At 39.0% G+C, this 17,112-nt stretch overlaps 1 protein-coding gene across 1 annotated transcript in view; it reads right to left on the bottom strand.

Annotated features, from left to right (window-relative positions):
* The window catches only part of LOC131240471 (imidazole glycerol phosphate synthase hisHF, chloroplastic), a 34,785-nt gene that overhangs the window by 3,722 nt on the left and 13,951 nt on the right, over positions 1 to 17,112 (bottom strand). The window contains exons 5-17 of the mRNA XM_058238721.1: positions 15,390 to 15,559; positions 15,162 to 15,276; positions 10,721 to 10,779; positions 10,580 to 10,618; positions 10,315 to 10,413; positions 5,975 to 6,037; positions 5,817 to 5,879; positions 5,548 to 5,630; positions 4,763 to 4,871; positions 4,618 to 4,671; positions 2,624 to 2,711; positions 2,406 to 2,443; positions 1,066 to 1,171 (exon numbers count right to left, since the gene is read on the bottom strand). Of these exons, the coding sequence (XP_058094704.1) occupies positions 1,066 to 1,171; positions 2,406 to 2,443; positions 2,624 to 2,711; positions 4,618 to 4,671; positions 4,763 to 4,871; positions 5,548 to 5,630; positions 5,817 to 5,879; positions 5,975 to 6,037; positions 10,315 to 10,413; positions 10,580 to 10,618; positions 10,721 to 10,779; positions 15,162 to 15,276; positions 15,390 to 15,559 (1,086 nt within the window). The remainder of the gene's footprint in view (positions 1 to 1,065; positions 1,172 to 2,405; positions 2,444 to 2,623; positions 2,712 to 4,617; positions 4,672 to 4,762; positions 4,872 to 5,547; positions 5,631 to 5,816; positions 5,880 to 5,974; positions 6,038 to 10,314; positions 10,414 to 10,579; positions 10,619 to 10,720; positions 10,780 to 15,161; positions 15,277 to 15,389; positions 15,560 to 17,112) is intronic.

Here is a 17,112-nt window from a genome sequence, read left to right as displayed (position 1 = left end):
GTGTCGCTCCTGCTTCAAATCACAGTTCGGAATCATGCTTCTGCTTCCTAGCCATTTATACTTGCTAACATTTTTTAATTGATGCTTCCCCACTCCCATGCCTGAACTTGTTGCTGCTTCAGTTCACACTTCAGCAAACTATAGACCAGCCATGCCTTGTGGGACATAATGTTGGGCAGTCAAGAAACAACATGTTCATAGGATTGGGTGTAGCTGAAATGAGGATGTTGACATGGATGAGTGGGATTAATTTGGAAAACCGGTAGAGATATGCAAGAATTTTAAAAAAAAAAATTTGACTGGAAACATTCCTCTAATGAATTCCCTGGGAACTTCTATAGTAAATGGCATATTACAGAATTTCGATCAATCAAATATTGCAAAGCCAAGATGAGGAAGGATAGAATTCGAAATGGATGCATTCAAGGGAGCTTATGAGCAGCTCAATAGGGTAAGAAGATGAGGAAAGTAGACTTGGATGATTTGGCCATGCGCAATGGAGACCAACTGCATAGATTAGGAGTGAGTCGGTTCAAGTTGAAGCCTCTAAAGAGCAAAAGGAAGGATGAAAAGGACATAGGTAGAAGGTACTACACGAATCTTTTGTGTATGAGTGTGTGTGTGAGCATGGCAAACATGGGAATGTGCTGACTCGGTATACAGGCGCCGGTGAGGTTAGTACAACTTAAATCACATGCAAGCCTGCTAGTACCATTAATTGCAATGTCTTTTGCTCACTGTATTAGCTTCGTTGGCGATGGAAAGGCAAGGAAGGACTGACCATTTTGTGCAAAGCAAAAGGTACATTCGAAACATTTCATTAATAATCAGATATTTACTGTGACACTTTTGAACAACTGGCATTGCAAAAGTATTTGGGATATATGGTAAATAGCAATCATATAGATATCATCTGGAGCTCAGATTGTCAAAGTTGAGCAAATCTAAGATGATTTTTTTCTTTTTTTTTTTGAAACAATGATGATTTTATTGCCGAAAGGTCAAAGCCAAGGAAATACAGAATGAAAACAAAACAAACAAGGGAACAAAAAAAGGAATTATTACCATCACAATCTATGCAGTTGAGCAGTATTTCTCCTGCTCCCAGCTCTTCAACGGCTTTTGCAAGCTCATAAGCTCCAATAGGTCGACCCTCTCGCCCACCGTTGACCTGCTTGCACAGAAATAAACAGAAAGGTGTTCATGATGCAATGGGACTTGTACAATTGCATCCTTCATATAAAGAAGTGGATTTGCAATGAATTGTAGTAGAAGCAACGACAAGTCCTAATCATGAAAGTAAAGAGCAGCCCATTAAATCAATAAAGCAGTTTATGGCTTGCAAAAAGTGTTCTACATTTTATCGCTTCCCATGCACCTAGCTGCATTTGGACTTGGTGGCATCCAAACCACCTATGTGGACTGTCCATTAGCTCTAGTCCACTTTTCTTCTGCTACAGTGCAAAATACAATAATCAGTTGAAGCCAAACATTTGAAACTGGACCTAATCTTGTTCATCAATTTTTCTCCTCTGACTTAACAGTTTGGATCAGTACAACTGTCAAAGGCAGACAATGAAGAGTGGACTGGATCTAATGGGCAATCCATATGTGGGACGCAGATGCTAACAAGTCTAAATGCAACTAAGTGCATAGGAAGGTTTCCATACATTTATCCCTCCCTCCAAGGTTTTCACACACTTATCCCTCCCTCCACACACACACACAAACACACTCGCACATACACACACCACCGAATTTGTAAATGTGAGGCCATGGTTGTTTTATCTAGGCCATTGATCTGATGGCACCCATCATGGATGGACCATGCAAAAAAAAAAAAACCTCCCAAATTGAAAGATCCTAATTATCAAATCTTTGGTCTTTTCTCCATTGAATGTGGATTATTGGTGCATTTCTTCTTAACTATGAACTTGCATATCAACAATGGAAAGGATATAGTTGACCAATTGAGGTTAATTTTGGGGCATGATCAATCCACAATGGGGGAGCATCAGATCAATGGCTTGGTTAAACCAACCATGGGCTCCAGATGTACAAATTCAGTGCACAAAAGAGAAGTTCCATGTTCATCACAAACAAGGAAGGTAAAGTTCTGAATCTTTGAGGTTATGCATAAGAGGAAAAATACAAAAGATAACTGGAAAAAAAAAAAAAAAAATTTAAAAATCACAAAACACATCAAAAACATGAAGTAGAGACTCATGTCCTTTGTCCCAAAGCCCAAAGGTGATATGCTACGTGTTTTTCCACAACATACAAAAACTACAATGAAGAGCAAAGAAAGTAGATGGTAACACAATGAGATGACAATGCTACTCGAGAACTTCATTCCCACTGAAATAAGTGTCTAAATAAGCATTAAAATGGGACAAAAGGCGCACCGTGCACTGGTACCAGGCATATTCTTCTCCACTTGGGCCTGAAATTGGTACATCAAGAAAGTAACAAAATGTCACCCCTCTAAAATGTAAATAACTAGTGGAAACTAGATGGACATCATAACGAAAGGCCAGATTTGCAAATTAAAGTTTCTGCAGTGACCACCAATCGAGATTCAGAAGAGAAGATGAAGTTCACAACAACAACAACAAAAAAGTACCTGGCTTTGTAACTTTTACAGCCTTGAAATTGACATCAGCAGGATTCTTTAGGTACACTCGGCGGGGATCGATACTTACAACCACTGCCTAAGAAGGTAGAGATTGATCAATACTTTTAGCAGGTAATTCTTTCAATTACACCAGAAGTGAGAGAATGACAACACCATCCAATCCATGCTTCACAGGATCATATGGCATAAAGTTAGGTATGGATGACTCTAAAAAACTCAAATATCTTACAAACCCAATAATTAATTGTATGCAAATGATCAATAGTGTCCTATCAAAATTCAGGTCTTAAACACAAACAAATCTCAAAGGTATGCAAGGTCTTGGTATCGATTCCCTAGTGGGGGTGGCCAACAGCGAAGTGTGAACTGACAGTGGGTGTACTAACAAGCTAACAAAAAAATATATATATCTCAAAGGTATGCATATAACATCTTAAATGGACCAAATAAAAACATGGAAAGGGAAAATCAACAAGATGCACATTGAGATACAAATGGGCATTAATCAAGGAAAATGTGCAGAAAATGACTTTGCTTTTGTGAAACAGATCACCCACCCACCTGAAAATCATTGGCATAAATAAATAGAATTCAGATGCAATCGCCACTAGCCGGATTTTGTGACCGAACCAACTTTTGTGTGGGAATGTTAGAAGATTGAAAGCTTTGACTCCAAAATAGTCTCCACTACCACAATCTGGTAAGGATTTCAATGACAGAGAAAGTGTGAGACACCTTCTCCTTTTGTTCCTACACACGATCTTTACTTTCTGGGAAACAAAATCCTTGAAATCGGATTTTGGTGATGTAAAATTTAAGTAAAAAGAGATAGTTTAGAAATTGCTAAGAAGAGAGTATGGTGAATCCTGCACCAAGAACTCCACCTTCAAAGTAGTTCTTGCTTGATTCAGCAAAGGGTCTTGACTTGTGATGCTTTTCTAACACAGATGGATTCGCAGACTTGTGAAGGAAGGAGATCAATTGAATCCTCCCCTAGCAGCGGGAGGAGCAATTTCTCAAAACCTGGAAGGGTTGATGCATTCTCCTTAGCCTATGATGCTTGTGGGAAGATTCAAAAGTTCTTGAATCCTTTTACCATTCACCACTTAACACTCTTCCTCACCTTTTTCACTCCTGGGTTTTTCACAAGCGAGTTGTGCAATTCAGTTATTGAATCAGTGAAATCTCGACACCCAAATCACAAGAATGGACAAAGAACACACCCACGAGGATATTGGAGTAGAGAATGATAAACAACTTACATTAAAAATGAAACATTTTCGCTTCTTACAAATACCTAAATAAACCTCATAAACTCAGAAAATACAATGCCTTCTACATCATAGACCAACTTTTATAGACCCTAGATAGGATTAGGAACAACTTTTCCAACAATCAGATTGATTACAAATCAATCTAAATCTAATATAGGAACAGCTCTACTTACAAAGATTTGGCCAATTTGTAATGACCACAAAATAGTAGATGTAAATCTAGAAAAGCATCTCCAAAATCTTTAGAAAATCTAGTGGGAATTGGTGGTAGAAGTAAGAATTAAGAAGAGGCTCAGAAGCAGAAGCGGCATCAGCATTTTGAATAGAAAATTCCTGCAGCTAAGGACCAGTTAGATGAGGAAAGTAACAATGAAGCATCCAGTCAAACCAATCCCAGGACAAGGTAGTCAAAGCAGCATTACTTTCGGGTTCTCTTAATTTCAAAAATTTGTACATGTCAAGAGATAATGGAGATAAGATGTAAAATCAATTTAGAGTCATAGTGCACAAATTTTGTTTCTACAAATTAGATGCACTGGTGTAAAAACCAGAAAAATGGATATATATATATATATATATATATATATATATATATATATATATATATATATATATATATAAGAAAATGGATTTTATATAAAAATCTCGACAACAAAAAATTTGAGAACTTAAAAACACAACGATTGGAAAGCCAAGAAGTAAAATTACCTGGTTCCCATAAACTCGGGAAATTTGCTCTAAGCTGCTCTTTCCAGTCTTTACCTTTAAAACAAAGCAGTTCAAAGATCATTAGAAGGACAGTAGAAGCATAGAAAAACTATTTGAAGCAAAATCATGTGAAAGTTATGCATACTCCAGTTCTTAAATATGCTTCTGCAGCATAAACTGCATCACTTCCGATGGAAATCTTATCAGCCCCTGACCTGAAATATTCTGAAGCAACTTCCAAGCTAGAATAGTGCCTGAGAGGGAAGTCAAGCATGAGGAAGTTTACTTGCTGAGAGAAAGGTGTTTGCGTGTATACAATTCAACATAGATGTGGATATTACATGAGCTAATCCTCCATATGCACCTTTAGATGCAGCAGGTGTGCCAACCTAACAAGCATGTGACATCTGAGAATGGAATAAGGTGGCCCCGACGTGAAAATGACCATACATAAAAATCACGTTGGTCTGCTCATCAGGTCAGCCACCCATACACCACAATAGGGATTGTTTATCCACATTCAATGTACATGTATAGCCGGCACAATGAGTGGACCTACCTGATTTGTGTATGATCATCTTAATGGTGGGGACCATCTTATTTGTCACTAAGACGTTGCACATGCTTGGTAGGTTGGCATGTCTTGCATGTAGAAAGGGGTGCATGTGGGGCTGCCAAACATCAGATTCTAGAACCTTTGACCTGTTTTCATATTGACTTCAAAAGTTTGGCTTGCATTAGCACAATAGGGCCCCAAAATAATTTTCAAAGCATCTAGCCATCTAGAATTCATTTGCTATTGTGTTATTAAAAAAAAGACAAAATTTCTAGTATTTTTCATCAAACTGTTAGCCTAGCAAGATAAATATACACAAAGCAAATGTTTGCCTTTCATGTCATCCAAAGAAGAATCAAGATTCAAAACATTACCTCCCATTTCCATCCGTGAAGTCTCTTATACCACCACCAACAGTTAGTGGTACGAAAACGTTTTCTGATGCATAGCGCAAAACCTACAGAGCATACCAATAATAACAGTTGGACAATGACGTATTCAAAGTTGAAACCATATGTTCAAAATAATTAAAAATAGACTAGATACTGAGAACAAGTAACATGGGCAACAGAAGTTATGCAAAAAGAATCAACTGTTCTCAAAATTGGTTAGTGGATTACAATTTCACAGCCGAACCACAGACCTTCAGCATTGGCAAATCACCCAAAGGGAAGTCCCGGAAGCCTGTTATGTTCAAAAAACTAACCTGCAACAGTATTCAGTTATTGCAGCATATCATTAATCTATAACACAAGCAGACATGTCAATGATGCAAAAATCATAGATAAGTACAAGCTATACCTCATCAGCCCCATCTTTATAATATTGTCCAGCAAGGTCCACTGGCTTGCCGAGATTTCTTACCTTTGAATAAATAACACAACAAGTTAAAAACAATAATGTAATTCTAGCATAACTGGCAAAAGTAAAAATAATAATAATAATAATAGCGTAAGCAGGTCAAAATCAATCAAATTATAAATGGGAAATGCTGTGTATAGTAGCTATAGCATATACAGAGAATGGATGCAGTGGCATTAAACACAAGGATTACTATGATACAAGTTGCCGTTTTGCATTAGGAGAAGGAAGCAATGCTAAGTGTACTAGCTTGCATGAGATGGACAAAGGGCTTCATGCCACATGCCCAGAGTCGCACACGAGCAAAATCAAGGGCATTCATCAGGTGCGGCGAACAGCGAACATGCCCTGGCCCAACCACATGTTGGATATGAATCGTTGGTGAATTTGTTTTGACAGTCCATTTATTTGCTACACGCATGCGTCATGACCCAAAGGATGAGCAGATCCACAAGAAATCTACAAAGCAGGACCCAACTCGATGAGCAGCCTTGATTTCACCCAATGTGCTAGATTGACATGTGACAGGTGAGTGCCAAAAAGGAGCACCTGAGCCAGTTCACCCAGCATTCCTCTAATCACACATTGCAAAGTGGCTCATCATCCAAGCAGCTAGTCTGGTGCTCTACTATGTAGATGCCATGTCTGGAAAAGAAGGTTGATCTGATCATTATGTGGACCACACATCTATAAAAGAAATGGAAGGCTAAGAGAAATTGACCCTTCTCACAAAATTTAGCTTGATTTGATCATCATGCGGACAGACAATTACAAAAGAAATGGAAGGTAGACAGAAAGTGACCTGCACTCCATACATAAAATCCAGACATGGCTCACCTAATCTCCATATCAGCCTGATCCGCACTCAGCATTCCTCATTGGGAATATTGTTACCAACTTGTGAAGTGCAATGCTACAATGATATCGGGAGAAAAGATCAAAGAGGTGCATCACAGTTTGCATGCCAACGTGGAAAACATATATGCGATTTGAGCCACTCATTAGGCAGGCCCAATAATGAACAAGTCTTGTCTCATAAATTAGATCCGACCACCAGGTGGGCCATACTCGTACAATGAAAATGGACTATTACAAAGAAAAACATCAATCGACTATACTCAACATACATGCATAACCCACCTGATTAGTGGGTCAGCCTAGATTTTTAGGATAGGTACATTCACATTGATTCCCATCCAGTCCATGGCCCAGATCTCTCAAACACGTTCCATGATTAACCATTCACATTGATTTCCATACAGTCTACGACCCAGATTCTTAAACATGTGCCATGATTCACCACTTCAATCTTTCTTATTGCTTTAGTATTTCTCAATTGATTGAAAACTTCAAACTTAGGTCTTGACTTCCAAGGTGACATCGACTTTAGAGGAAAAAACACTCATAATCCCGTGAGGGTCGTGATGATCCATCTGCATGCATACAAGGCATATACATAGCATGCACGGAGGTCAACTTAAGCCCTTCAAATTGGGGACACTGTTATAGGTGGGTCATTAAAACAAAGATCATAAATGGAATACCTTAACTTGTTGATTATTGGACATCTAATGATGGCTTGGAAAAAAATAGCCAAACTTCTGAATTCAGCTAACATTAGAAACCAATTCAGCAAACAAATGTCCATTAACAAGATCTTCAGGTTGTCTGATCAATCTGATTTTGAGCTATGCCCCATGTGAAGTGGACCCCCACACTTTAAGCATATTGGTTTTGTTGCATATACAACATATGTAGCAGAGTAATACAGCCATGTGTCTCAACTCTTGCACCATATCAAATAACACCTTTTGCATCTCATAATCACGGGTCTTATTGCATTTAAAGTTTGAATTCTCAAGGCAATACCTTCAAAAAGAAATTTCAATTTGGTAGGCACCTATTCCCCATAGCTTCTATTAATGTTTGTTCCGTAATGAATAGTCTAACCTAGTTAAATGGTGTCCCATTAATCTATGAGACCTCCACAGGTCTACAGTTCAAATTTTGAACTCCATCATGACAGACTTCCAAAAACCACATAAATTTAAATTACAGCATAAGAGAACAGTTTCTTTTGAAATGATGGAAACACGTCTCAAGGAAGTGTAGATTACATAAAGCGAAGAATTATACCTGGATCAGCACCACTCCAAGAAAAAAAAATTTACAAGCTAAATAATAAACAAAAAGACATCATTGAAAAATGTTTGAGAGGGTTTTTTTATTTTTTGAAGCATTTAGGGTTATGCAAGAATCAGGAATTTAAATGACTGGACCAGACATGTCAAGACTAATTAAAAAAAAATATGTGATTTGTCAGCAGCAGGGCACCTTGGACAACATGAAGAGTGTTTAATTTGTGTAGCCAGCTACAACTAAAAAGAAAATACCTTTCTTTCAAAGAGTAAGAGAAGGTCCATGAAGGGGAGTTATTTGATACTCTGGCTTGCTGTGTGTCACACTTGATACAGAGGAACAGAGAAATGGTAAACATGGCATATATTAACTCAAAATTAAACCGATTAAATTGTCAAACCCACTGTCACTAAGTTATGGTCTAAAAATCAGATTGGTCGAACATTCCTAAACTCTGATTTGTGTACACTTGGTTGCTGAAATAAGACCATTGGATATTTTTCATTTTTAACCATCCAATAAATCTCCAGCAATCTAGTAGTTAGAGAACCAGACAAGAGTAATATTTTGTTTGTTATACATCTAAACTAGTACACATAATTTGGACAGTTTAATTTGAATTACTTATATGTCACCTATGCAATTTCTCCATAATTTCTAACTCCTTGCATAGCATCCATCACGATCTACCAGGTCAAGGTATCTCTCTTTCATGAATGACGCAGTTTTGGCTGTAGAATGTTGTCCTAATGGCTATGTTCGAAATGTAAAAGCACCCTCGTCAAGGTTTAGAAAAAAGTCACCCCCTATAGGTCATTTGTGTCCTAGAAACCATTGATCCTATGTTTCAGCATCATCTTTATTGAATCATCACTGTTATAAAATAAAATTTAAAAAAAAAAAAAAAAAAAAAAAATCTTTATAGAAGCATCTTTAGACCCAAGAGGCCCACTAGCTCTTTGGGTTCTAAAATTCCGGTTTTGGGATCTTAGTAAGCATGATGAGTGAGAGGAAGCAAAGGCAGATTCGGGTGCAGGAGTAACAAATGATCATTTCAAAATGTTAACCAATGTGGATGCCTAGAAGCAGGAGCGGCACCTTGAGAAGAAGGGTCGTGCAACATTAGTTTCCTGCAACTAGTGTTGGATTATACGTTTTCAGTGGAACATAAATAATTGCAATATATAGGTTGGAACTGTTGGTTTCATCTGCACATTAATACACTTGGGGGGAAAAAAACTAGGATGTCAAGATGCTCAAGAGGCTCAAGTCAGGCTCCTTTTGAAAGCCAATATATTTTATGTTTTCCACAAGGTATTCCGTAACGGTCACCACCATTAACATTACAGGTATCGGCCGTAATGGCCGATATGTGGCGGTAATGACCATTACAAGCCCATAACAGTTTTTTTTTTTTTTTTTGCTCGAAAAATTCTGAATATATATATATATATATATATATATATATATATATATATATATATATATATATATATAGAAAATCTAGAATAATAATATTCCAAATATGTATTCACTTTTTGTTTTGAACATGTTTACAGTAGTCTAACAGTCTACTCTTTTGGTGAGTGTTGTATATTGTTGTCTAGTGAATTTATGAACATGGTTATGTGTCTCTAATATTTACACATCACAATCAAGCATTAGAACTAGAAATCGAAGAAAAAAAAATGCACAAATACCACCTTTTTTTTTTGAAAAAATGGCCCTTGAAGCTTTTATTCACCCAAATCACTTTAATCTACAGTTTTAATGCTAAAAAATATAGTAAGAGCTGTCAAAATCTGTCATAGAATAATCTAGAAAAGTTTTTGCAATGATAAAAGTGGAAAAATGAGGAGAAAATGGATTTAAATAGGAAAAAAAAAGAGTTGCCCTTTTTCTTTTTCTTTTTTACAGTTACGGGATTAACGGCCATTATGCCCTAAAACGGCCGTTACAGCCCCCATAACTGCCGATACGGTCCGAAAATGGTAAAAAAAAAACTGCCTTGTTTCACCCCCATATCGCGTAACGGTCATGCCTGTTACCGATACTCATCGGCCTTTACGGCCATATCAAGACGGATACGGAACACCTTGGTTTTCTAATCAAGCCATAAAACCAAATATTGTTTGCCATACCTCATGCTCCTTGGTATGCTCCCTCACATCATACTGGTCTCCCTTGGTCACAACAAGGTCACCTTCATCATTTGTCCTCACATCAAGACATGCAATAACCTGGAATGATATAAATATATGGCAATAGTGAAAGATCTAGGAATATCATAGATATAATCTTACAAACCACAATAGAAAATTTTTCTGCCAGCAATCAAAAAATTATATTTTTTGACAAAAGAAAACAAAAACTACAAAAACCATATCTTTAGACCAGAAATCTTACTCTCTTTGCGAGTTTTGATGCTTTTCGCTGATCTGACTTCTGTATTTTGCAGGAACTTTCAGATTGTTAAGCAACGTTACCAATGCGAGACATCAGGAAACATAGCAGATACATATATATGACTGGCAATTTAACACCTACCTTTGCTGTTAAAGACTTTGGTGGATCCAAAAACCTTCTTAGAATGGAAAGTCCAACATCTGAAAATTTTGTGCATGAAATATATCATGAGGTTAATGTATGATAAATGTATTTATCTAGACTCGCATATGTGGAAAAACTATTTTGGAAGATGCAATATTTCCAACAAGATGAGTTGAGAAATATTGCTGCAGACTCGACAACCTACTAGCACAAAAACAAATTGTCAAAGAGCCAGAGGAACAATCTGCAATTCTTTGTGCTGTTTGGAAATAACAATTCAGAAATTGGAAAACCCAGTCTTTTATATAGACACAAATAATATTGTTAACAGTTAAAGGTACAAATGTTAAATTAAAACACATCAACAATAATTTTCCACAGCCAAAAAATAAGCAACACCGTGAACTGAACTTCTGACAGATATTGATGAACATCTTTGGATACAAATGCGACAGCTTTAAAAAGCAACTATATCATACTATAAATATCTAGGAAATTCCCGCTCCTAAATTGGAAGGAAGTTTGCTCTCTTTATCCAGAAAGGGGGAGAAGGTATAGCATGTATAAAGCAGTTGGATCTAGGTAAATGGGTCTAGAGGTTTGGTCGGGAGGATTGTAGCCTTTGGAGATCGGTTATTGCTGCTAAATAAGGTTTGGCCCCTCTTGGTTGGTGGACTAAGCCTTCTTCCCTCCACTGTTCCTCCTTCCTTTGAAAAGTGACTGTTAGGGTTGCCCCAAAAGTTTTAGATGGCATGGGCTTTGTTGTGGGTGATGGGGAGAGAAACAAATTTTGGTCAGATACGTAGTGTGGTGACTCCCTCATTTCTGCCTTTCCAGCCTTAGCTGCTCTCTATCTTGTCCTGGATATTTTTGTGGCCAATTGCTTGTTTGGCCAGGTCGAAGGAGGTGTTTGGCTTCCTCCATTTAAGAGGAATCTTACTAATTCCAAAATTCTAGATATAGTTGTTTCATTTCCAGGGATATATTCCATCTCTATGAGTTTAAAAGACTCTAGTATGGAGCCTGGCTAGCTCGGGTTCTTTTTCGGTGAGGTCCTTCTACAGGTATCTTGCGTCTCCTGCCTCTTTTGTTAGTTGTTGCCACTCAAGAGTCATCTGGTTCTAGAGGGCTCCTCCTAAAGTTGCAGCTTTCGTGTGGTTGGTTGGGAAGAATCGGGTCCTTACCTTCAATAATTTGCGGAAAAGCGGCATGTTATCCTAACCATTGTGTGCTTGATGTGCCTCCAAGAAGTTGAATCAATTGACAATCTCTTCCTCCATTGTTCTTTTGCTTCAGAAATCCAATCGCGAGTCCTAACCCTTACGGATGTCTCCCAGGTGATGCCCTCCTCCATTGATGGCCTCTTCTACTCATGGCATATGCAGGAATTGAGGGGGCCCTTGGTAGAAAAAAATTAAATAAATAAATTTTTAAAGAGAGAGAGAGAGAGAGAGAGAGAGAGAGTGGAGGATCATTCTCTTAACTGATATCTAGGTGATTTGGGTTGAAAGAAACAATCGTTGTTTCTAAAATTTGAATGTCTCTTTAGCGAGAGTGTTCAACAAGGTTTTGTTGGTTTTTAGGGATTGGGCACCTTTGAAGGGTCTTCCCAGCCTTCGGGTTGGCCTTGTTGTATCTTAGTTTTTTCATCTTTCTTTTCCTTTCGGATTTGTTTTGTTTTGTTTCCTGTTTTTGCTTTGCCTAATAAATTGACTCATCTTTCGAAAAAGAAAAGAAAAGAAAAAAAAAAAAAGGAGAGACTGCCTATGCCTCGTTTTCGGGGCCGCTCTCGAGGTCATTCGAGAGCCCGAGACCTCCATCCATCTCGAGGCAAAATCGTCCAACAAAAAACCTCCATCCCTATAGAGACTTAAGGAAGGTTTGTTGATGAAGGATAGGATAGGAGTTTCTTTGGAAACTCTTCATGGACAACCATCTCTGCCGACAAGGATGTCAAAGGAAAAAAAAAATACCGTTTGCAATTGTTCCCTCCTTGCAAGGGGCATCGGATCTTAGCAGGAAAGGATCTCGACGACATGGGTGAATGGATCCATGTTCCCATAAAAAGGAATCCCTCGGAGAAACCCCCAAAGTATTCTCCACCCCCTCTTGAAACTATCGACATTGTTCGTCAAGCACTTTCCCTTGGGGTGGAACGAATTAACTTTCAAAAGGATTTTTGAGTGAGTGTCAAATGTCAAGGAGGTTGTCATTCCAAGATCCAAAGTCTCGGGTTTCGCTAGGGGATTTGCCTTTGCCTGCCTTGACAATGAAGAAGACATTGACATCGCAGTTAATGCTCTCCATGGCCGTCAATTTGAAGGTAAAGCTCTAAAGGTGCAAAGGATCCCCCAATGGATCCGGTCTCTGTGTCGACTCGGCCCATTTCTCAATGCTCCTCAAATGATCCCCCAAAGGATTCTTCAAATCTTCTAGAGGCCTCTAGCAAGGTGATCCATTATCACCTCCTCTTTATCATAGTGGCTGAAGCTTTGGAGGGCATGCTCACCAAGCATGAGTCAAGATAAGGACCTCTTTCGTGGTTTCATGTTGGAAGGCTTGTCATCCCCCATCTCCCATCTTCAATTCACGAACGACACTCTCCTCTTCTATGAGGCTTCTACGGATATGATGAATAATTTGAAAATTATTATCCATTGCTTTGAAGTTGTCTCTGGCTTAAAGGTTAACATTGCAAAAAGTAAATTATTTAGCATGCGGATGGACGCGAGGGAAATAGAACTTTTCACTAAATCCTTGGAATGTACAACTGGTGCTCTCCCACCTACCTTCGTGGGGCTACCCCTTTGCGTGGAAAAACCGGCAAAGCACCTTTGAGACAAGGTGGTGGAGAGATTCCAAAACTATCTGGCTAGGTGGCAATGCCGCTATGTCTCCCTTGAAGGTCACATCGCTCTTATAAAGATGGCTTTGTCATTTCTCCCTCTTTACTTTGTGTCCATCTTCGAATGTCCGGTCAAGATGAGAAAACTAGTCGTGACTTCTTATGGTAAGGTGTGGAAGACAAGAAGTTTCACTTGATGGGGTGGAAAGAAGTTTGCAAATACTATGAAGATGGAGGCGCTGGCATCAAAGACCTCAAACACATGAATGAGGCTTTGCTTGGAAAATAGCTTTGGAGATTTGGCAATGAAAACGAGGTGCTTTGGAAGAAAGTTATCAAGAATAGGTATGGGTGCTCGATTGGAGATCAGTGGACTAGGGAGTCTACTCTTTATAGATCGTCAACTTTATGGAAAGGGATCCACTCCATGAAACAATCTTTTATGAAAGGGCTCGAATTTTCCTTGGGCAATGGCTAGAGAATCCGATTTTGGGACGATATTGGGGTCGGTTCTTCTCCCCTCAAACTTGATTTCCCTAGGATACATTGTCTTGCCCCAAACCCGTCTATTCTAGTGGTCGGATGCTTCTCCTATTTGGGGAACATGGCTATTTGGATCCCCCTTGTAGGAATCTTCGTGACGATGAAGTGGCGGAATACGCAGCGCTTCTCGACCATATTCACCTTTGGCTACCGTCTCCTTCTCCGGATAGATGCATTGGAGGGTTGATAAATCTGGATCCTTCACAGTTCGTTCTCTCTACTCCATCATCCATGTGGCCAATTGCTAAGAAGAGGTGGGGCACACCAAATTCGTTTGGAGCTACAATGTCCCGCCGAAGATAGATTAGCTACCTTCGGCTGGCTGGTGGGTAGGAAAAAGGTTCTAACCATTGATAATCTACAAAAAAGGGCTATGGTTCTTCCGAATGTGTGCCTTTTATGTATGAGAAACGATGAAACCATCGACCACCTCGTCATCCACTGCCCCCTTGTGGGAAAGATTTGGGCAGCTTTCTTGGGACGCTTTCAAGTTTCTTGGGTTTTCATGATGGAAGTTTCTGACCTGCTGTTGGAGTGGCAGAGCGTGTGCTTTGGAAAGGTAAGGAAGGTCCTTTGGAGAATGTCTCTCCTGGCGATCTGGTGGTCCATTTGGGTGGAAAGGAATGCAAGATGCTTCAACAATGAAAGCAATCCAGTGGAAGGAATTTCTAGAAAGGCTTCTTCCTTGGTCGTTGAATGGGGCCTCCTGTGTCCCCTTTCTCAAAGATTTTAACCTTCTCTTTCTCGGGATGTAGCCGGCCCGCCTACTCGGCGCCTCAGCTTTTGCTGTATGTTTTCTTTTTTGCTGTTCTGTAACTTCTTTTCTTTCATTCAATAAAACTCGTTATCTTTCAAAAAAATAAAAAATACTATAAATATCTGGAACGGACTATGTATCTGGAAACAACTATTTATTAACAATAGAGGTCTTTGGCCTAAGCTGTTGCCCTCAACAGGTTGGTCCAGTTGTCTGCTGCCAAAGGCATTCAGTACATTTGAATGATCCATACAACACCATCAAGGAGAATGCTTAATAGACATCTGTCTCACCTCCACTCTTCTCTGGGTGAAACTGGACTGCATGTACATTTCCCCTTCTGATAGAAGCAATAAAATCTTCACCATAATTGCATGTTGATGAGATCCACTCTTTGTTAGCTTCTGACTGGCAAAACAGAAGGAAACATATTACTTGTAAAAGGGATGTGCAGAAATCTGACCCAGAGTTAAAATAAGTATTCGTAGTAAGCAATGATATTTTGGCAAGAAGCAGCATACAGGAATAGCACGGTATGAGTGAACAAAGTAGACATGGTTTCCTTTGATGTCATCCAAAATTCCTGCATCTTTAGTGATATGGACAGCATTCCAGCCAATATGAGGCACTCTGAAACCATTAGATGAGTCAAAACGTCCAACCACGCCAGGTATCAGACCGAGACCTTTTACTGAAAACCATATAAAACTGTCAATAGAAGTTCAGTCAATCTGAGAAACAACAAAACACAAAAACGCTTGCAATGTTTACTGACAAAGAACAATTACAATGAAACAATATGAGGATGGCAGTGCAGACTTGAATCAGCATGCAAAGTACATTCTGCAAACAAACCATTAGAAAGTTCCAAGAACTTCCCACCCTGATGGTTAAATGCAGTGTAACTTCAATTTTAACATGTGTATAAATGATCCTCTTCTCGGTCGAGGCTCACTGGTAATCTTTTCCCTGTGCATACCGAAACCAGCTACAGGTCATAGCTTTCAGTCCGTTATTTAGGCCCAGATCATTGGCAGCCAAGGGAATCAAATCAGGTAATTAGCTCGCTCGAGTACCATGTCCCTGCACTAAGTCCTTTTCATGCTGCTTTTCCCAATGGAGATGGAGATTGGGCAATCCAGTCTCCTAGCAGTGAGCTTACGAGTTCAAGAGTGAATCCAGTGGAGGGCAGTTACCATAGCTAAATGGTACGGCCCCAATAACTCATAAGATTGGCAAGCATGTCAACCAATCTGGCCATCTAGGGCAGTGCTCAAACTTGCACTTACCAAGAGTTTCTAAGCCTTCTGTCTGTAAACTTTTTTATGGACCATTGCTCTAAACTTTTTTTAACTGTCCAAAAATCAACTGATGGATGCCGTGATTTTGGGTTCTTTGCTCATCTAAGAGAGAAGCATCCAATGGACAGCCGGGATTTGTTGGACCAGTCAGTGATTCGTAGGATTGGTACCATTTGTTTGGTAAGTGGTATCCAACTTGTGCTGATTCATAAACCTAAAGTTGGGTATTTGCCAGGCTATATTGCTGATTTATTCCCAAGCTTGGAACAGGAGTCCTGGCAAAAGGAAGAGATCTTCAGTGCCTTTCCTTGTTAGGTTTGGTGTGGTTGATATGGAAAAGAATGCAACATTGGGACATTTAACAATCAATCCGACACCACAAGCAGTATTCAAAGGACAAATGGAAGGATTATCATTAGGTCTGGGATAGTGAGGCTCAATCATTTTGTGGGCTATAAAGGGGGGATTTTAAAATCTCTCAACGTTCTCCTATGCCTGCTTCGCCCTTTTCTCATACCTTCTTCTCTATTTGTGCTAATAAAATTTAGCATATCCTTTCAAAAAAAAAATCATCTACATCATAAAGGGAATGCCTTCACATTATAAGATACTATAAATTAGATGACCATGACGCTCAAGAGTTCTAATAACCCACTAATCTTAGTTCCCATAACAGCACAGAGTCAATAGGCATCCCTAGATTTTATTTTATTTTTAAATATAGGAAAATAAAATGGAACCCACTTTAACCAAAGATGTTAAGAGGGGAGATCTGATAACCCATGTGCGACTGTCATCCAACTTAAGAGGCCTGTGCCAAAGATAAAAACAGAATTTCTAGTCTGAAAACATGCATGACGGATATACCCTAGCATTGATCTCTTGTAAGTCTATTTGATATGTTGATGAACTCTTAAAATGATTACTTGAGGATACTAAAGCT

The sequence above is a fragment of the Magnolia sinica genome, chromosome 3 (genome assembly GCF_029962835.1).
Source record: "Magnolia sinica isolate HGM2019 chromosome 3, MsV1, whole genome shotgun sequence".
Lineage (NCBI taxonomy): Eukaryota > Viridiplantae > Streptophyta > Magnoliopsida > Magnoliales > Magnoliaceae > Magnolia > Magnolia sinica.
Note: the sequence above shows the minus strand (reverse complement) of the source record. Positions and strands in the feature narration are given on the sequence as shown.